Raw genomic sequence first — 21,907 nt, 5'->3', positions numbered from 1 at the left:
AGACAACTCTTCTAATAACTTGTACAGTGCATCTATACACATGAAATGCAGTAACAATTTGTCATTGTAAACACTGAAAATACATTTTTGGAAAAACACAACATGAATACCTTAGTGGTTGCATATAATGATGTCCCTTCAACAAAAAGCTTATCATTTCTTGAAACAGTTAAGTTATGAAATTTAATTAAAGGATCTGTGAAAACAACTGATAATGATAATTGATAAAATGATAAACTTAATGCCCGCAAAGTTTATTAGCATTCTGCTAATGTTTTCTTAATCTTTTGTCTTGATTATAATGACAAACATTAGAAGCTACTATCAAACACTATAAGTTATTGAGGTCCTCAGGTCCTCAAACCCCTGTTCACCCACATCATGACGGAGAAAACTAAATCGATAGTCATTTTTGACCAGGAGAAACAGCACTGGCTCCCTCTTGTGGTTCTTGCTGGTGTTGTGTGTGTAGGTGAGCATGTCTGCTCTGAGCTTAAAACAGTTCATGGTGGTGATGAGACTCAGGTCTACAGTCATCAGGATGTACGAGAATGCTTTTGAATGAACTGCATAATGAAAGTATTAGTGTAGTATCCAATACAATAGTTTTTGTTTTTGCAAAGCTTGAGTTATTATTTTTGTACATTGCACATATTCTTCATACTGTGAACAATTGCACATTCTTTGCAATGACCAGAATGTTTACCTCAAATCCATAATCAGATTTTACCCGAGAACCTGGCGCCTTGAGGTCATTTCAAATCCCATGTGCTCCTGTGCTCATGGTACAATTCAGCTGAGAGAGCACCATCTGAAATACACTCAGAGGAAAGAGAATGAAAAACAAGCTGCTGAAGTCTCTTTCTAACATTCAGTGATCTGTAAACAACCCCTGCCCTCTTACACATCCCTTCACTCATATGAAGTAATAAACTGATCACTGACAATGGGTGACTCTGTGACATATCATTGGGTCATGATTCCCTACCTGGCCAAAAGAAAAGTTCAACGCACACACTGTTTTATTCCCTGTTTGCTTCACCCAACAAGCTTGACATTATGATGATAAGAAGAAGCAGGTGTCCAGTTCTAAACATTGGCTATAATACAGGGCAACTATGGGTTCATATTCAGGTTTAGCCACAGGTGATAACAAGCAGAAAGTGAAGCAATGTGATGGTTAGACAACACTAATTAATGTAAAAAGGAAAAAATATCAGTGTTCTTCATTGGAAACTCTTATATTGCATACTTAATTTTAATACCTTTAAAATGTTTGCATGTTTAGCTCACCTGCAGTGCAACAAAAATGCCCTCTGGGTAAGAAATCGCGATTAATTGGAATTCATTGTTTTTCCTATCAGCCTAGACATTACTATGTATTTAAATTTGACATATGAGTTGCTTTAAAGAAAATTAGAATAGATTAAAGGACACATGAAATAAAGAATTATCTTAACCTCATAAAGTAACACACTAATGGTACATCTACTCAAGTTAGTAAGTAACTTTAAATCTGTAGGCTACTACCCCTCAAGAGCATAGACGTCACAAAGTGCTTCACAACTGAAATAAGGCAGCCACCAGAAAGAAAACACCATAGATTAGACGAGAATGGAAACGTTTCATAAGCTACCTGGCAGAAGACATAGATAAATTGATGAACAAATAGCCCTACTTATTTAATTCCGAAATGGGCCATTCAGCATAATTAGTACTTTTGGCACTTGGAGTATGTTTAGTGCTACTACTTTTGTAATTTTACTTTTAGAATTTGAATGCAGGACATAGTAGGCTATTTCTAAATTGTGGCATTACTACTTATAGCCCACTTGAGTAAAACATGAGCAAGCCTACTTCTTCCACCAGTGCCCATTTATGCTAGGCCTATTAGGTTTTAACATTTAGGCTAATACAACTTTTTAATCCTTGGGCTTTGCAGTGGTGAATCTTGTAACTTGATACGATGTGTGGATGGCAGTCGTTGTGCTTTTGTCGCGTGTCCATTCAGTATGTGCTGCTGCTGCCTCGTCAGCCTTTCTCTATGCTGCCGTTGTGAAACACAAAAGACCACGATCGCCTTTCTCTGCAACAATAACGGGGCTGAACATGACCTGTGACATCACCCGAACTGTTCACTGTTCACCGGAGACCCAAAAGTAACCTTTTTTCTGGTGGATTTTGCTTCCTCGTATTAAACGTCATCCACTTTTCACAGTCTAGGATTGAGGGTGGAGGGTTGGGGATGGACCGTTTGCCGTGGGAACGGACTCCTATCCCATCATTGAGCTGATGAGAAGAAAACAAACTGCAAAGATAATCTGAGTAACTTTTAATGTTTCTGGGGTTGTTTCGTGTATCTTTGTGGTGTTACAATTGAATCAAAGATGTCTGGGACCAAACCACGTGAGTAATTTGTAATGTCTGAACAACAGCAGCAGTTTGATATCAGATATTTTATTGATCTGTCACTTACTTGCTTACATTTATTCATTTAGCTGACGCTTTTATCCAAAGCGACTTACAATTGCTATTTATGTCAGAGGTCACAACTAGGGGTTAAGGGTCTTGCTCAGGGACACAATGGTGGATGGCTTACAGTGGGAATTGAACCCTGGTCTCCCACATCATAGGCAAGCATCCTATCTATGCGCCATCACCACCCAATTTTAAGACGTTTAAGATTATCTGAGATGAAAGAAATGATCTGTATCATTAATGCATTTGATGCAGGCTAGTTTTCATTTTATTTAACATGTTCAGCCCATGATGAGTTTCCAGACTCTGATCCAGAGGAGCTGACAGAGGTGGTGTGTCTGGAGTCAGACCTGCAGGATGGACAGTAAGGATGGGAAGGGGGGTGGGGTGTTCACAACTTGGCAACCGAAAGCCTGTTACTTTTTATATCATGACTTGATACTGATATATAAAGTCATTTATGAACCATTAATCAACACATGATGATACACACATGTAACTAAACCAAACAAACAAACCAACATCCTAAAACTGTTGTAATTTACACATCATTAGGCCTACTTATTATTAATATGCTATTTAAAGCATTTATATGGTTTATGAACTATTAACCAAACAAGACTAAGAGTCTACATACATGCTAGCTTCTCTGTGAGCCTTTATTTAGACACCTTGAGCTAAATGCTAACATGCTCTCAGTGAAAATGTTAGCATGCCGATGTTTAGAAAGTATAAAGTCTACTATGTTTGCTAATTAACTCTACACAAAGATGCCAACAGCTAAGGGTTGATGGGAATGTCATTGGTTTTATTGATTTTAAATATTGGGCAAAATTTAAATTTTGACCTGATGATGGTGCTAAATGAAAAGTTAAGAGATCACCATCTATAGTTCATCCTGAAGAGGACATGAGGGTGTCTGTACCAAATTTAATGGCAATCATTCCAACAGTTACCATAAATGGCAACCTCATGATTGCGCCAGAGGAAAAGTCGGGTGATCGGGAAAGTTAATAGGATCTATTCTCTGTGGACCATGAATGCCTGTACAAAAGTTTATGGCAATGAGTCTAATAGTTGTTAAGATATTTCAGTCAGGATCAAAGTGTTGGTCAAACCAAAACCCGACCGACAGACCTAAGTATGCTAGCATCACTAAAAAATAAGCCTACAGTCACCCACCTGAATATACAAACTTTCACCACAGAGTTTACAAATGTTTGGGTTAACATGACAGAGATCACAAGTATAACATCTCCACTATGAATAATATAAAATTCCATAGAGATAAAAATCTCATGTGGGTGAAAGATTATTGCAGTATTTGTATCTGTATGTGTGTGTGTGTTTCCTCAGGATGAAGGAGGTTGAAGTGGGACACCACAGCCTGCTGTTGACTCACAGCGAGGGCAAATGGAGTGCCATTGGTAACCAGTGTACTCACTACGGCGCTCCGCTCAGCAAAGGTAAAAAGTCACGAGGTGTGGGTTTGTGAAATTAAATGAACGGATGAAACCAACTTCATCCTAAATATGCTTTACTTTTGTGACACAACTTCATTCATAATTTCCGTGAACAGAATGATTCCATGTGACTCCGTTTAGAGGATGGGATGCTTTCACCTGAGCTGTACTTATATGTATCATTTAGGCACAACGGCTTTAAAGCCATAGTTCACATTATAGTTTGATATGGAAACAGTGTTTTAAATTACTGCTACCACTTGGCAGAGTATGAGACAGTAAATTATGTGTGTGTGTGTGTTCAGGGTTTATTTCAGGCCACACAGTGCGCTGCCCGTGGCACGGCTCCTGTTTCAACGCCCATACAGGAGATCTTGAGGAGTTCCCTGGCATGGACTGTTTACCCTGCCACAAGGTACAAACACACAGGCAGACAGACAGACAATTACCTTATGAGGACATTTGCTGTCATTTTAATAGTTTATTTTTTTCTCTTTTGAAGGTCAAAATTCAAGACAGCAAAGTGTATGTGACTATCAACAAAAAGGTTAGTAGGTTCACTTTTCTTGCTTCCTGTCTCATCTTGTCATTGTAAATTTACTATGTTCATTGTGGAAATAAGGGCGTATGGTAGATTTGGTAGTAGAGTTTGTGAGGGCTAATATTTTGTATTTGAATTCAATAATTTTAACAGTATTTTTGCACTTAAAGTGGTTTATTTTAGACTGGCACCTGCTGTTCTGTTGAGCTATGCAGGGAATTAAATAAACTTCAATTACTAATAACAATAGAGCTGGGTCTTTAATCAATCTACACTCTTTATGTAACAGGCACGCAGTAGTATACTTATAGAGAGCAGTAAATGGACACTGAAAATTGGATATTTAAATACACTTAATATAATCATCATTTTGTGTTGTAACTGTCAGGTGTCGACTTTATAAAATCTTTAAAATGCTGCACATTGCATTGTGGGATTGTTAATAGAAAGTGTTACAAAATAAATACCATGGATATTACTTTTTCTGTCAGCCCCTTTTGATGTGCCCTCTGTGCTTTTGAGTGCACTGTGTAGAACATTATGTTTAATACTCTTCAGACATTCAAATAAAATGTTGGAGGGTAAATAAATAGTACTATTTAGTAAATACAGAGTGATTTCTGACACGTTTTACAAAGCAGACATTTTGTCATAGAGGGAAAGGTGTTATTAATGATGGCTCTGTTGCATTAAAGTGTACCAGTAAGCTGTGACAGTGAGCCAGCATGCACAATACCAGGACCATGAAACCGAAGCAGCTGTGGGTAGACGCTGGCTGTGTAGGGGCATTTAAGACCAACATTCATACAATCAATGAATCCATTAATAGTTTACATGCACAGTTAGAGAGTACACACATATAGGAATCCTGAAAATGGGATTTATTGTAGATGACTAATACAGTATATTTTTATTTGTGAACAATTGATAATTCTTCCTGTTGATGAGTGTCTATGATGGTGTGTTTATACATTATTCAGACTCTCAGGCAGGAAAAAAGAGTAAAGAGGATGGGTGCTGCAGTGCCAGAAGTTAATCACACTGTCCTGCTGCTGGGAGGAGGTGAGTGTGGACAACTTTATACACGTGCGTGTGTATGTGTAATGCTGTAATTTAAAGCTGAAACAACTGGTTGATTAATCGATAAGGTGACTGACAGAAAATGAACCAGTGATTATTTTCATAATAATTGATTTGCTGCTTTTCTGTGTTTTTTTAATCATTGCAAATGTAATATATTTGGGTTTTGTGCTGTTGGTGGGACAAAACAATACTTGCCTATTGTAACAGGCATTTTCAGTATTTTCTGAAAATTATATTGGTCATGGTTATATCACTTTATTAGCAGTTCATAAGTATAAAAAACCAACATTTTAACTACAATCCGAACTAAAAGTAGAAATTAGGACCATACTAATCCTAAATATATACAATCATGGCACTTGGTAATATTCTTTACATGGTAACCAGTACAAGTAAAAGTTCATGAGATATTGTATGGTGTATTGATATAGCGTGGTGCTTCATCAGAGATGTCTAGATAATGATTGGGAATAACTACACAGTAAATCTATCTACACACAGTTATGTACAGCTATGTACATTACATTATCTCTCTATTATCTATAAGCTATGTAATTGTGTATGAAAGTGGACAGTAAATATTATTGGATGAGCAGATGAACTGAGATAATTACGTAATATAATGAACGCCATGTAGTGTGTGTTAAGAGTTTGTACTAATATGTTTCCTCAGCCTGTGTGATGGTGTGTTAACTCTCTGTAAGCGCAGGGGCTGCGTCATTGATCTGCGCTGAGACTCTGCGGCAGGAAAACTTCGGTGGCAGAATTATCATGGCCAGCCGAGACGAACTTCTCCCTTATGACAAAACCCGCCTCAGCAAGGTGCTGCAGAGTAAATGACGTGACACGAACACCAACAATTTAGTAAAATTTAGTGATGATTTAGTGTGTGCTTGTTTTTTATTGACCACTATTACTTAAACACACAAATACCCTGCACCTGTCTTGCAGGTAATGAATGTGGAGAGTGAGAGTATTCTGCTGAGGAGGATGGAGTTTTACCATCAGTACGACATTGAGGTGTGGCTCAGGAAAGAAGTGAGTTCCTTTTCCATTTATGGATACTCATATCTTCACCCTTGTTTTATAATTCCTAAACTTACTTGTGACTGCATTCTACACTTGATACTTTCGTATTTTGAACTAATAAAATTTTCATCTTGCCCTGGGAACTGAGAGTGGACAGATCGATACTGCTTCGGTTTTGAAGGCTGCATTGTGAAACTGAGTGGAGTCTTCCTGTTATTACAGGCGCTGTCACTGGACACAGACAAGAAGACCGTCACATTTGATGACGGTTCAGTCCAGAGCTATGACCAGCTCCTCATCTCAACAGGATGCAGGTACAGACAAATACACACACAATTGACCAAATGTATTATCTATGCTTGAAAAAAACAACAACAATTAAATGAAACTACCATTTAGTTGATCTCCCTACAGTGTTGCATGACAGGGCAGAAAACTTTTTTCCATTTTCCCCTCAAATATCCTTTGATTTTCAATTTGTTTTGCAGTACAGAAAAGCCTAAGTTACCTTAGATCATTACTGAACCACAATGGTGCTTGCAATTGGGATCTAAATATTCTGGGAACCCTCTGCAGGCTACTCAGTAGTTAGACTGAATAGGTTTAAAATGATTTGTCAGACCGTAGTATATTCAGCTATACTCCCTGATCCAAATACAGTAGTGCTAACCCTAAACTGACTTTCTATTTGTATTTCTTTATATATTTCAGGGGTACAAAATCAGGGTGTGTATCTTTAAATATTTTAAGAATAACAAAAACATGAACATGGATTGGCTTTAGACAGCTTCTTGGCTCACTAGGGCTTCGTTTCCCATAAGCAATTTTAGGATAGATGTTTATAAAATCCATCTTACAAACCTTCTTAAGCTTAAGAGGTGTTTCCCTAAAGCATCATAACTGAAGACACTGTAGGAAACTCATAGGAGGCTAAGAAGCTCCAGATCCAGCAGGAGGAAGCAATGTTTTATTTAAGTTTTTATTGTTTTTGTTCATTTTTAAGTTTTATCATGAACACTAATGGTCTTTGACAGTATGGTAGATATTCAGAAATATATTCAGAAATTACATTATGATATTCACAATAGATGACGTACTCAATATTCAATGAAAGCTTAATTTTAGGTTTCATGTGAGTATAAGAGTAACATCTTACACTCACTTAAGAAGCTCTTAATGGCGTGTGTTTGCTCTGAAGTGCTGCTTTGAGAGATGTTTATAAAAATTTGTGTTCAAAAAATGCTCTTAGAAAACCCTCTTAACTTCTAGGATTGATTGGGAAAGAGTATTTCTCTTGACTGCAACAATTTGCCAAAATATTGTGTTGTGACCACTGTATTTTAACTTTGTTAAAGGAAAGTGGTCATTGTTGAAGCACCATTACAATTCACTGTGATGCTTATAAACCGAGTGATGGCCTGTCTTTTAGAGCAAAGGGTCTGGATTTGCCTGGCATGAAGTTGGACAACGTCAAGATGTTGGAGACACCAGAGGACGCCCGCCAAATCCATGCAGCCTGTCTGGGCTGCAACGTCGTCCTCGTGGGAACCTCTTTCGTTGGTACTGTACAGTGTGTTTTTACATTTGTCTGGACTGGCAGTGTGCAGGAAATGAAAACAGACTGCATATAAAAGAACAATACTTCATCAGATCTACCGCAATTGTTTATTTCAGTGGTTCTCAGTGGGGACCTCCAGGGGTCCTTAAGGGTGTCCCAGGGGGTCCTCAGCAAAAAGGGGAATAATTTATTTTCGCTATAATTCCATTCATAAGTAGCACAATGATAGAACGTATCACTATTTTGGTCATGGGTTGCATACACTTATAAATATAACTAAAAGCCAAAATCCTAATACATGGGCAACCTTGGGACAAAATCTTATCAAATGAGGGTGCGTCGGTTGTGTCAGTTTAGGGGTCCTTGATGTGAAAAAAAATTTAAAAACACTGGCTTAGAGAGTAAGGAGAGAAACACACTGTTTTTTATTCATCAGTTTTATGGAGGCACAAAAAAGGCAGTAAAAGTAATCAAATGAGCCAAAAATATGATAATAAAGCTGAGTTACTCAAATAATCAATGGTGTAAAAAGAAATATAAAGCTTTATACTTTTCCTTTAACCTCTAATCAGCTGGTACAAAATGGAGAAGCTTTTTATTTTTTCCTTTACCACTAATCAGTTGATAAAATTATTTTAAAAACAAGTCATGTTTTTCCTTTGAGGCCAAAAGGAGACTTGTTGCTGCCACTTTCATGTCAGTGCTGGACTATGGTGATGTTGTATACATGCATGCATCCATTCAAAGCTTGAAACTGTTGGATACTGTTCACCACGGAGCTCTGAGGTTCATCACAAACTTTAGAGCCCTTACTCATCATTGCTCCTTGTATGAGCCGGTTGGTTGGTCTGCATTGTCCACACGTAGACTTAATCATTGGCACATTCTTATTTACAAGGCTATTCTTGGTCTGCTTCCCCCATACCTACAAACCTACATCAAAAAGGCACAGGAAGATACTGTCTTTGTTCTAAGGACTTATTACTACTATCTGTCCCTCAAGTCCAGACTGAATAGGGAAAAGGGGTTAGGGTCCTGAATCTTAAGGAGATTTTATGACCTTGTAACTCACAATTTATTCCCATCATAAATTGTTATATGTTTTATGTTTATGTTTTAATATGTTTTAATGTCTGCAACCTTGTTAATTGTGCTGCTGCCTGTCTTGGCCAGGACACTCTTGAAAAAGAGATTTTTAATCTCAATGAGTTTTTCTTTCTGGTTAAATAAAGGTAAAATTAAAAAATTAAAAATAAAATAAATCATAACTTTACCCCCTCTACTTATCTGTCACAAGCTAATTTTATTTTTTATTTTTGTTTTTCTATTTTTTGTGTCTTAGCACACATCTAATACCCTATTTTGCCCATGCAAAATTTCCCATGTTTGTAGTATGTATATGCTAATGAGATGAGCGTGTACATCCAGTATGTTTTAGAATTGACTTTAAAATTTTATTGATCACTTTTAAAGCTCTTCATGGCCTCTCGCCTTGTTATATTTCTGACCTTTTAGTCCCATACACACCAGCACATACCTTGAGATCCTCGGGCAGAGGTCTGTTGTCTGTTCCAGAGTCTCGACTGAAAACTAAAGGGGGAAGAGCGTTTGCTGTCAGGGCCCCGAGGCTCTGGAACAGCCTGCCTGAGGAAATCAGGCCGGCTGAGTCAGTGAACTCTTTTAAGTCCCTTCTTAAAACATACTTTTATAGGAGAGCCTTTCCCGATCTTATTTGACTTTATTTTATCCCTTTTATTTTATTCTATTTTACTTATTTTATATTATCTTAAATGTGTATTTTAGTCTTTTCAATGTTTTCTTGCTTTTATCTTGTATTGTTTTTGTATTATTGTCTTTTAGGTATTATTGTCTTTACACTTGTTAAAGCACTTTGTAACTTGTTTTTGAAAAGTGCTCTGCAAATAAAGATTATCATTATTATTATTATTACACGTGTGTAGGGCAATGATTGGATGAAAAGTATAATGCTTGATATTTAATATAACACTGTATTTTAATAATCTAAATAACAGTATTATTTATTGATGGATTTAGTTACATGTTTGATTTTTCCTTTTAACCTTTTACTACTTTTTGTCAGTTTTGGGAACTCTATATAGTTGTAGTTATTTTAATTTGTTGTGTTTCATATAACACATTATATAATATAATGGTCTCTACCTGATATTCTCTTATTCACCTTCATTAACATATTTTTTTCAGGCATGGAAATCGCATCTTATTTGCTAGACAAAGCCTCCAGCATCACAGTGATCGGCAGCAGCGAGCTGCCGTACCAGAACACGCTGGGCCGTGAAGTTGGCAGATACACAATGAAGGTAAGAAAGAGAGAGATTCCTGTATTGTAGCTTCACATCGCTTCGGTTCAGTTACTTGTAGTTTAAACGCTGTTGTTCCTGCAGATGCTTTCAGAGAAAAATGTGAAATTCTACATGAATGATAATGTGACAGAGGTCAAAGGTGTGGATGGCAAGGTAAAGTGGGAAAATACACATTGTGCCAATTTGTTTTTTATCAAACTCAGACAGTAAAAGAAAATCCTCTTTCTTCCTCAAGGTGAAGGAGGTTGTGCTTAAAAGTGGAAAGGTTATCCCCGCTGATGTTTTGATTGTTGGTATTGGTGAGTGCAATGCAGACATTTCACATTCACACACACACTGCATACAAAATCTTTATTAATATCTGCTCATTTATTTTTAAAGTTTTTATATTATCAATCATACAAACAGTGAAAAATCTTATAATCTTATAAATGTCTTATAATAACAATAATAATGTCATTACACTTCACTTGATGTACAGATTAAAATAAGATATAAAATATGTTTATTAGTGAGCTTTGGAGATACTGGGGGGCAGATTTTGTTACCTTTGGACAGAGCCAGGCTAGCTTTTCCCCCGTTTCCAGCCTTTGTGCTAAGCTAAGATAACTGGCTGCTGGCTGTAGCTTCATATTTACAGGATAGATATGAGTGATATCGGTCTTCTTTTCTAACTCTCCACAAGAAAGAGTGTCACACTTTGACCTTAAAGTTTTTTTGTAGTTGTATTATATATTTTAATGACATGGTCCTGATAGATTTTTCACAGCAGTTACAGAGCTAAGACAAACGGCTCCTACAAAACCTGCTCAACCACTTTTGTCCTCTTTCTTTCTTCCACCAGGCATCAAACCTAACTCAGAGTTTCTGCAGGGCAGCAAAATACAGATGGACTCAAAAAACTTTGTAACAGTCAACAAGGTCAGCTAATAACCTGCTGTTCAACTGATTAGCCTAATTAGATCTGTGCCTTTATTCTCAAGACATAACATATCTTCTTATAGTAAACCTTGGTTTTGTTGAGATTTATGTCCTCATTGTTTGGGATCCCACTGCTTCATGTGTCAAAAAGATAACTGCATAATTAACCAATATATTTTCTTGACTTCTTTTTCTACACTTTTGATTTTCTGACCTTATTAAACCCCAATAAGTAGAAAATATTGAAGTTAACATTTAATGAAGGTAACTAAATATGTGACAGTACAGCAATGTAGTGTACAGTATGTTACCCTAAACTGTGACATTACTTATGTTTTGGGTCAGTTAGACCACAGAAAGCGACCAACTCCCTATTAGACCTCTTATGAACAAACTGTTAAATTATTCTAATAACAGACACAAACATAATCTTGATGTACTTATTTGGGATTTGGGAAGTTGTTCTTTCTAAAAAGTCCTGTCAACAACAATCAAAGATAAAAAGTCTATTAAAATTCAGTGTATTTGATCAGGTCTGAAACAAAAGCAATGTTTCCGTTGCTATAACAGACCACTAAAACAGATCATCGGTTAAAAATATGCATTTCCTGTAAAATTAGGAAAGGTCATGAAGGATCAATGCACAGGGTTTCTAGGAGCCCAAACATCAGGATTAATAAGCATGTGTTAATCCGTGTATTCTGCAGTATTAGTCATCAGTATCTCCCTCCTGCAGTACATGTGCACCAATGTCCCTGGTGTGTTCTGTGGGGGCGACCTGGCCACCTTCCCCCTGGCGATGGCCAAAAACCAGCTGGTCAACATCGGACACTGGCAGATGGCACAAGCACATGGTGATGTACTAACAATGTATATGTAGTCACAAAGTCCTGGGGCTGCTTTCATGAAGACAAATTTGGTTGCACAAAGCTGTTATATAATGTACCTTGACAAGTACTTTCAACTTTCTATGAATTCTGGGTAAATTTTCTTAAAAAAACAAAAAAAACATTGCTGACCGAGCCAGCAACTACTGAGCTCCTTATACTTCAGCGGAAAATGTTTGTTAACAATTTATGGACAATTTATTGTGAAAATGGGAAAGAGTGTAGTAATATAAAAAAACACTTCCAGTAAGATGAAGTGTACATCTGTAACAGAGTTAGAGGCTGTGGTCAGACTCAGGATAGTTTCCTTGAACAAATGAAAATGACTGACGACGTCCTCATTACTGTACATTTCCAACAAGTTACTGCACTTTCTAAAAACTCTTCCCTTCTCATTGCTCGACCCACATCATTGTTAGCAAAATACATAAATTATGAGCCATGTTTTCTGCTTCTTTTGTCATTTGGTGCCACTGGTCAGCAGGTGTCATTGATCGTTACCACGTTATCATGGGTTAGGGTGGCTAACTTTTTAGATTTAAAATAAGTCAGTCAAACTTGCATTAGACTAATCTAAGAGCTGCAGACCAGTCTAAAATATCTTTATGAATCCTGCCCCTGAACTCTATCTGAAAAAGTAATATAATACAAAATAATTCAGCTTGTTTATAATATACTGTATATCATATAGAAAGATATTATTGCAATTGTGTTTCAATCAAATATTTCTACATACATTTTAGGACAATTGTATGACTATTGTAAGAAGTAAGATGATTGCTGGGCTATACCAGCCACAGTTAGTATATATGTATACCAGATCATTTATAAATAAGTTCTCTGTAATAAATCAACAGAGAAAATTGTAGCAGACATCTTGGCAGAAGGACTTTTAATCATCATCATCAAAACTTTATTACAGACAAATCTTACTCACACCAATACATAAATACTTGCCCACAAACATATATGCATACACACATACATATAAAAGACACAATTACAAATAATTTTAAAAGATAATCAGTGTTCTACCAGGAGACAATTGTACCAATGTTTCCACATATGGGATTGATAGCGTGTAGTACTTAGCCATATGTTTGTCCAAAATTATTTCATTTTGTAACCCATTGTAACCCATTCACAAACATTTTAATTTATTTATTTTAACAACTAATATAATAAGAGCTACAGGAAACTAATAAACACTTTGCTTAATGATGATCATCTGTGATTGTTTTTAATATATTACTTGTGTAATTTCTGTGTCTACAATATCTTGTCTCTTAATTTCCAGTTAAATGTTAAATGTTTTTATTGTTGTTTAGGGAGGATAGTAGCTCTGAACATGCTGGACAAACCGACTGAACTCAACTCAGTTCCTTTCTACTGGACCGTCCTATTGGGTACGACCATCCGATATGCAGGTGGGAACAGATACACACACACACACACACACACAAAGACACATGTGTATGCATATGTTTGTGGTTATCTTTCTAATTGTACAACTGGACACAAACCCCATAATGCTGAGTGCAGCTACACTGAGAGGCCTTGGTCACATGATTGATGTTGTTGCAGCACAAATAGACACATACCCCACATGTGCGGATGTGGGGTATGTGTGTAGACCATGGATCATGTAAAGTTATTTTATATGTTCAAGTCAAAAACTAACTCATTAACTTGACCCTTTAATCAAAGGGAATAAGTGACAAATTTAAAATGCTCTGGCACTCTGTGCACAAACTATACACACTGATTCCTGAAATATTACTCATTTCCCCACTTATTGCCATTAAATGTAACCAGTGCTTTTTTATTTTGGTTGTGTGCAGGCTATGGAGAGGGATACACTGACATTGTAATGAAAGGGAAGTTTGAGGACAACAAGTTCCTGGCTTTCTACATGAAGTAAGTTAAGAAACACAGCTGTGATCAGAAAAAAATGTAACTCCTTGTATGCCCAAATATGTATGTTTTAAAAACATTTTTTACCTGTAGGAATGATGAGGTCATAGCAGCAGCTAGCCTAGACTACGACCCAGCAGTGTCTGCAGTAGCTGAGAGGTTAGCAACAGGAAAAGTCATCACGAGGAAAGAGGCTGAGTATGTAAAATCTGTCTGTTTTTATGCTACTTTCTTTCCTTCTTTTTTTTTTCTTTCCATCTTTGGGTGATTTTGGTAAAGAATAATCTGAAGGATGGTTGTATGTTCACATAGAGATTTTTATTTATAGTGAACAAACAAAGGGGAACAAAGTATCCTATTATGGATCTCTAACAGTCAGAATTTGCAGGAACAAGTCTCAGACTGATGACTTGCAATCGACATAAATGATAAAGTCACATTTGTACCAGAAAAATTAAGAAGTTGACAAATAATAATATAACAAAGTCCCACTGAAACGTCTTGCGAAGTGACAGGAAATGAAGGGAAAGATATGGGACAATATGCATCAAAAGTTTCAAGCTGCAACTGTATTTCCTGCCCAGGCAGCCGGAAATTATATTGCTCTTTTTGAAAAACACAAGCAAAATATTGAAATATTAATCTTAAAAAATAATTTTGGGTCACACTGTACAGATTGAGCAATGAGATATATATATATATATATATATACAATTTTTAGTTGCCATCATTGGAAAAAAAGGGGACACAACTCGGGAAATTCCTTTTTATCATGCACTGGACAGAATATATTTTCATCCAGATTGTCAGAGGATTCTGGAAATACCTTCTTAACAGTGGTTGTTAAAGCAGCTATAATAGCTACTTTTATAATAACAATGTACAAATTAACAATGTGACAACAATGAACAATGAATTATCACCCCAATCTTTAGCTCCCCTTGGCATTTTAGAGTTTCAGCTCATTGTTTAGCTGTCCAGCCCACAACTTTACTGTTTCGGTTCATTCTCACGACTCATAGAGTTGTTTTTGGCTGCAGCTATTTTTAGCTAGAAAGCTCTAAAAACCCACTGTACACTACCTGCTCGGCACCAAACACCAAATAGACACGTTGACTTGCAACTAGCTGGTGAACACACTGAAGCATTTAGCAGCTAAAGAGCTAGACAAGCTGGCAGAGACCAAAAACAGAGCTGAAAGAGAGTGAATATCGGACTTTATTCACCAAGTGGCCAGACACATGACTGAATGAATGATAATGTTGCTCTGTGACTGCTGCACATAAGCTACTGTTTGCTAACAGGTTAAAAGTTGCTTGTTGCCAAAAGTAACCTTGTGGATTTTTCAGACATCGTCAAGTGATTTATAATCGGATGTTTAGCTCTGTGACTAGAACGTAAGGACAATACATGAGAAGAAACTGGGGCTAACCAGGTGCGTCAAATGATGTATATCCTCTCTTTCTTCTCTTCCTGACAGATCAGATGACCTGAGCTGGTTGCAATTGTCCTGATCTACACTTTCCTCCACTCATACGCTCAACACATCATCTGTACAGTGTCAAAGTGCAGCCAGCACGTCATTCATCCGTCTCGCCGTCACCACTGCTCTCACCAAGGACAAAGAGTTTGGAGACCTGGATTAAAATGTTTGATTCAGAAGAGACAGACTTCACTGATGGTGCAATCCACAGTGAAGTTTGCATTTACAGTGTTGAAGGATTCAAACTGTGCGTCAAACAGTCAGTGCTCGTGTGAGGGGGGACTCCACCATGCAAACAACAGATACCTCAGAGGATGACTTCTTTTTTAATCTTAATATTGTTTATTATTTAATTAGATTTTTTTTAATGGCTTAATGTCTCTAGGGGTATTCCAGTAACGGTCTAGAGACGTCACATTTAAGATGCCTCAGTATGTTATCTGCTGTTAATATTTAAAAAATTCCCCCTGCTGCTGTGTACGTGGTCCGGTCAGTGAGTCGGAGGGGGGGATTATGAGAACAGAGGGGTAGCGTTCAGCTCTTTGAAGCAGAGGTGCTGAAATAAGCAACGGTAACAAAACACACCGACAGGGAACAATAGGCCTTTCGACAAACAGCACACAAAGGCAGCGTGGCAAAACCTTCACAAAAGAAATGCTGTGTTTTCCTCTCGCTCTCCCCTCTGACTCTCTGCCAGTTTATCACTGTCTTTACCTCACACCTCTCTTTCCACCTCCACATTTACTCCTCGCTTCACTCTCAGCGCCCTTCCTGTCAACAACACGCCTCAGTTCCCTGCACCCAGGGTTCAACTGGTGCAGACTTTTCAAGGCCAGTACCAGTTATGATATTTTAGCTTTTAAGGTGCCAGTGGCTTATATTTTGTACTGATGTTGTATCTAAAAGATTTGGCCAAATACGATGAGAGTTCTTTTTTTGCGTAGGGAAAGTTGAACAGTCTTTAGATCATGGTCAGCATTTAAATTCAAAATGCTTTACACCCATCTTTCATAAAAGGGGTGGGTGATAGTGATAACATCTTCTACCACAATGTATATTTTGGATAATCAATTGAGAAATTATTATTGGAAAAAATAACCAGACAGGAAACTCTTTTTGGCTGACAGAGCAAACTTTAACAAATCAAGGTCTTCAACAAAAAGTTACATTAAAAACAATATTTATGTAGATCCAGATAATAACAATACTTATATATCATCACACATCTTGATTTAATTTTTAAGGACACAGATAATTAAAGATAGCCTTCCACTGTTGAGGTTAATTGTAAAATAATTTCCATTTTTCTGCTCATCTGGCAGAAGGTAAAACAGACTGCCGTGATATTCCTGCAACCTCACATCTCTGAAAGAATTGAATTTACAGTATTATACTGTCAAGTGACAGCTTCAAATTTAAATCTATCTACTCTGAATTGTTACAGTAAGTAATTTAGTATTTTGTGAATTCTCGAGGGAAAAAAATATATAGCTTTGTTCTTCTAAGGATTTTTAAGTGGAAGGCTCTTTAAAGATCAAGAAGAAAAGTTACAATGCTGAATATCAGTCCTCTTGTTAGTAACAGCTTTGTTATCAATGCAAAGTGAACCCTGGTGCCCAGGGAGAAATGACAGGGATGTACCTGTCATTTAAACTTTTTGTCTTGTGTTTCACTTTGTTCCTGCAATAAAAAAACTCAAGCACAACAGTACTGTCTCTTTTTGCATTCATTGCCTCTTCAGAGTTGGAGCTTCTGATTCGCTCAGGACTTTTTCTGCCATCTGTTGTCCAGCAGTGGTGGTGTTACAAGGATTTACTTCAACGTGGGCAGGAACAACACACAACAAATAGTCTCTCTTTGTAAATTACAGGAGTTCAGAATGTATGTCTTTTATTCTCCTTTTTAAAGTTAAATAAGTAGAAACAGAGAAGGGTATATCCCCGGCTGGATTCAGGACTTTGAACATTAGAACAGCCAATATGTTTAACAGTTTGAGCTTTTAAGCACATTGTTGCAACAACATCTCACACACACTGGTGGATGACTTTCTGGCATAAGACAAGATAAAGAAAGAAAACTGCTAAACTGCTAAAGTTCTTACATTGCAGTCGTGGAAAAAATGACATGTGATCCCCCCCAATCCACTTAACGCTGCTCTACTTCACTGACCTGTGGATAAACAGATGTGAGGGGTGTTCAGTGATATGATGCTGATTGGGTTTCAGTCCTGAAAGATCAACTTTGGGTCTTTTCTGGAAGTGTTACATAATTTAGAGGCACAATATAAACCCCGCAAATCCTCTATTAAGTTTTTAACAGGAACATTCAGCAGGGGGATGCCCTCTGACAGTCGTGGCACTGTGATACGTATTTTGCACCTGACAGAGAAAGCTTTTCTATCGGGTGCTATAAAGGATATTGAAATGGCAACATGCTCAGTTTCTCTTCAGTTCAATGTCTTAAGGATCTTCCCTTTGTGTACAGAATGGCTAAATCTGTTTTAATCTGGGAACAAATAAAGCCTGAGATGACTAACAGCACAACGCTCTCATTTCCTTCTTTAATTCAGTGGGTGCTCTAACGCAGCACTGATGCAGCCTCCCGTTGGTCAGATTCAGTCAAAGCATTTTTCTCTTTGCTTCTCTTTAAGAAAAGTGTGTCTCAATGCATTTTGGGTTTCATTTACCAGAGCCTCTCTGTGTGCAATGTAACGCTGCCGCCTGTTGGCCCTGTACAGCTCCAGCCTCTTCTCCTCATGTTGGGGGTCCTCCAGCACTCCCTCCCACCTCAGGCTCTCCCTAGCCTGGGTGCTGAGCTCTGCTAAGTACTGCAGCTGCGGAGCTCCACTGCCACTGCTTTTGTTTGTTGCAGTCAGCAGGGCTGGTGAATCCTTTGGGTGTTTATCGCTCCTCCGGCCACTGCCAGCGGGCCATTCGCCATCCTTCTTACCGGTTGCTCTGAGCTTGGGCAGCTGGCCTCGATGACCCGGAATCTCTGGGAGCAGCAGGGACACGGGCAATGTCTCAGGAGGCAACGATACTGCCTGAGGTTTCTCTGTAGGGAGGCAACATAAATATTTGGGCCCACCAAACAAAGCTGAGGGTTTAGATTACTAATGACTCCCTCTGGAGTTGGAGGACTCATGGCTTGGTTTACAGTAATGAGCTGTAATTGGCCAGTGATTGGATGACCTTTGTGTTTACATTGTATACATGTACAGTGACCTTTGTATGAACTGCCAAAGTGGTGATACATTTGTATCAGTTCAAATGATTGTTTTTCCACTTCCTTAAGTCTGTAGCATAACTAAATGCATGCTGTGCAGGACATTCAGGCTTTTCATTATGTTACAGTTTATATGAGAATCCTTTCTGTGATCACTGGCACTATTTACTCCATCAGGAGTTCAAGAGGATCTGCTTTTAATAAAAAATGTGGCACAATAATTTAATTTCCTTTACTGTGACAATGCCTCGAGTCCCAAATCTATTTTTCAATCCTGCATTTTTGTGCAGGGAGTGCATGAGGATTTCCTTTATTGAGATTCCAGTCTGGTGTCATGTTGCGGACTATTGACATGTAACAGACATAAATTTAAATATATATTTTATTTAAATAATTGACAGCTTTTGACTAGGTGTGCAACATACTTAAATGATAAATACTTTTTATATTGGAGATGGCATAAACCAGTGAATGTGTTTTATACCTTAAAGCAAATGCATGGGCTCCTCATATAGTGGCCTAGGGGTTTAAGGGGCATGTTACCATCTCTCTGTCACATCCCAATAAAGGCATAAATTGCCCCCCTCAAAATAAACTTAATGATGATGTCATAAGACAGTAAACAGGCCTGTTATTTGCATTTCCACTTTCTTTACAGTATTCAAATTTTTTACTTTCGCAGAGATTAAAGTGTATTTTTGAGAAGCTGGAAATAGTTTTGACATTTTTGCTTGATAGAAGACTTCAGCAATTAATTGATTGTCCAATTGTTGTTGATAGGTTTTTGTCCATCGACTAATCAATTATTTACTAATCATTTTGGCATCTCAAAATTGTACTGCTTTAGACTTTTGCTTCACTACATTTCATAGTAATTATTCAGATAGTTATTCCACTACAAGTACACACACTTTTACTTTGTGTTGTTAATGGATCTAAGTAGAATTACTTCTTCACTTCACTGAAAAGTGTATGTACCTGTATTTTCTGGAGGAGTCTTCCTCTTCTTCTTCTTCTTGTTTTTCCTGTCAAAACTCCTGGATGACTGGAGCAGCTTACAGTTTTTGTCCTCCGGCATGGTGAAGTCTTGGCACACACAGTGCGGATGAGTGGGACTGTGCAGGCTGAACAAGTTCTCGGAAAACGTTTGTGCCTTAGGATAACATGCATCTCAGATGGATCCTCTCTCACTTGCTGCAACACCATTAAGTTGAAACATCACCACTAAGCTAAATCCTGAACTCCTCACATCTTCGTTTAGTGTACCAGCAGCTGTTGTTGCCCTTCAGTCCAGAGAGCAGCCACGTTATGTTTCGGGGTTTAAACTCGTTCGTACACGACACAAAAAGGCAGAAAAAAAGATGGGAAATGCGGGATGCTACATTGCTAAGTTACCTTTTATATTTGTTCCGGGACATTTCATTCACGCTTCACCGCAGCGTTGCCAAGGGACGCGTCACAATAGCAACAGGACACACCTTTTTCAGCCCAGTAACTCTCGCTTTTCCCTTTTGTAAGCACATGTCTTGTAGGCAAACTCTTCAGACAAGACTGTCTTTATTTCTGTAACTTCAGATTTTGTTAAAAGAATAGGCCTGCAAGAATAAATAGGCTACAAGTTATATATGGTGGTATAGCCTAACAATCAATAATAAGTTAACGTGACCTTGATATATTATGCACTTCGGCACTTACGAAAGAGGGAGATACCGGTAGTATTGTACAATCAGGATATTAAAGATTTTGACACAGATATTAAGTACCTCTTCACTATCTAGCCAAAGCAAAGGGATGACCCCGACGTGATTTGAACACGCAACCTTCTGATCTGGAGTCAGACGCGCTACCGTTGCGCCACGAGGTCTATAAAGTCACGTATGATCTCCCAGTAACTGTACTTACTCATGAGACAATAGGATTGCTAGGTGTCCCTTCATTAAGCACAACCTCATGCTAAAGATCATCTGATAAAATGGATGTCTTGATCAAACGTATTGAGCCTATACAAACATAATTTTACACTGAAGCTATTGAGTAATCTGAATCGCCTACATCAATAGAATGATATCCACTTAACGTTACAGTCAATGCATAACAACAAAACGCGCGTGTATTTTTTAATCTCTAAAGTTACTTTTACAAATGATCACATTGCAGTTCTCTCCGGGTGCTCCGGCTTCCTCCCGCCGTCCAAAGACATGCAGGCTAGGTTAATTGGTGTCTCTAAAATTGTCCTTAGGTGTGAATGTGAGTGTGAATGGTTGATTGTCTATGTGTGGCCCTGCGATGGACTGGCAACCTGTCCAGGGTGTACCCCGCGATTTCGCCCAATGTCAGCTGGGATTGGCTCCGGCCATCCCGCGACCCTGTATGCAGGATAAGCGGTTGACGATGGATGAATGGATAAACCTATCGCATCCTGTACTTCTACAAAATGTTCCCCATTATCCGATATCTTTGTCTTTCGTAATTTGGATTCTATGGAGGGTGGATATGAGTCACCAACACTCCCTTATCCTTCTCTGCACTTTTTAGTTGTCTTGTTAGTGAGCATGATCACTGTTGGGGACTGTAGCTGTTGTAGAACACTTTAAATAAATATGTATATGTGATGCTGTGCCTATACACAAAAACTTAAGTAATTTTGGCTAAATAATGAGGGGTCTTCAGTTCACCTGCATTATGCTTTGTCTGATCACAGTGAAATTAAATCTCAACATACACGATCATCAGATGAAAGCAGAGCAGTGTAAGACCTGCTGGTCTAAACTATTTTAAGCCCTTGGATAAATTTGGGCAATGGTCCTTCAGTCATTGTTGAGTTCTTTGAGTGAGCTGGACAGTAGCCAGCCTTGAGCTGAAGCCACAATAATAAAGAACAAGGAAGAGATCATTGTCGGTGCACAAGTACAAAATTATAATATTCATAAATCCTGGTTATCATTATTCTCATGAAGTTAACATCCGAGTGAATCTTTTTGGG

General features: G+C 37.9%; 2 protein-coding genes and 1 non-coding gene across 4 annotated transcripts; 1 reads left to right on the top strand and 2 right to left on the bottom strand.

Annotated features, from left to right (window-relative positions):
- The first annotated feature begins 1,613 nt into the window (after window positions 1–1,613).
- Window positions 1,614–15,822, top strand: LOC119896094 (apoptosis-inducing factor 3). The gene is made up of 19 exons (XM_038709569.1): window positions 1,614–2,406; window positions 2,764–2,842; window positions 3,835–3,944; window positions 4,247–4,356; window positions 4,444–4,488; window positions 5,463–5,544; window positions 6,275–6,387; window positions 6,517–6,603; window positions 6,817–6,908; window positions 8,024–8,154; window positions 10,376–10,491; window positions 10,576–10,647; window positions 10,730–10,793; window positions 11,339–11,415; window positions 12,152–12,269; window positions 13,631–13,729; window positions 14,144–14,219; window positions 14,310–14,414; window positions 15,697–15,822. The coding sequence occupies exons 1-19, from the start codon at window positions 2,388–2,390 to the stop codon at window positions 15,728–15,730; spliced, it is 1,629 nt and encodes a 542-aa protein (XP_038565497.1). The 5' UTR covers window positions 1,614–2,387; the 3' UTR covers window positions 15,731–15,822.
- Window positions 15,823–16,812: 990 nt separating this feature from the next.
- Window positions 16,813–20,562, bottom strand: cunh17orf97 (chromosome unknown C17orf97 homolog). Of its 2 annotated transcripts, XM_038709571.1 has the most exons (3): window positions 19,903–20,562; window positions 18,386–18,753; window positions 16,813–17,868 (listed from the first exon to the last, which is right to left on the bottom strand). In XM_038709571.1, exons 1-3 carry the CDS (start codon window positions 20,000–20,002, stop codon window positions 17,845–17,847), a joined length of 492 nt encoding a protein of 163 aa, XP_038565499.1. In that variant the 5' UTR covers window positions 20,003–20,562; the 3' UTR covers window positions 16,813–17,844. The 2 variants fall into 2 exon arrangements, with proteins under 2 accessions (XP_038565499.1, XP_038565498.1); XM_038709570.1 differs by having other exon boundaries at window positions 16,813–18,753; window positions 19,903–20,559.
- A 154-nt stretch (window positions 20,563–20,716) lies between these two features.
- trnaw-cca lies at window positions 20,717–20,788 on the bottom strand. Its single transcript has one exon. It is a non-coding gene; the product is annotated as a tRNA-Trp (tRNA).
- Between the last annotated feature and the right edge of the window lie 1,119 nt (window positions 20,789–21,907).

This window comes from Micropterus salmoides, unplaced genomic scaffold (assembly GCF_014851395.1).
Source record: "Micropterus salmoides isolate LMB-PRFRI ecotype aquatic unplaced genomic scaffold, ASM1485139v1 Ms_hic_scaffold_9, whole genome shotgun sequence".
Classification (NCBI taxonomy): Eukaryota; Metazoa; Chordata; class Actinopteri; order Centrarchiformes; family Centrarchidae; genus Micropterus; species Micropterus salmoides.
The sequence above is the reverse complement of the archived record's forward strand: the minus strand, read 5'-3'. Positions and strand labels throughout refer to the sequence as shown.

Bases quoted from the DNA above. Each gene is read 5' to 3' on its own strand.
- LOC119896094 (XM_038709569.1), top strand. The intron at 3,945-4,246 runs GTAAAAAGTCAC...GTGTGTGTTCAG, and splicing joins CGGCGCTCCGCTCAGCAAAG to GGTTTATTTCAGGCCACACA. The intron at 5,545-6,274 runs GTGAGTGTGGAC...CTGTAAGCGCAG, and splicing joins TGTCCTGCTGCTGGGAGGAG to GGGCTGCGTCATTGATCTGC.
- cunh17orf97 (XM_038709570.1), bottom strand. From the start codon at position 20,002: ATGCCGGAGGACAAAAACTGTAAGCTGCTCCAGTCATCCAGGAGTTTT. The intron at 18,754-19,902 runs GTACATACACTT...GCCTCCCTACAG, and splicing joins GACTCCTCCAGAAAATACAG to AGAAACCTCAGGCAGTATCG.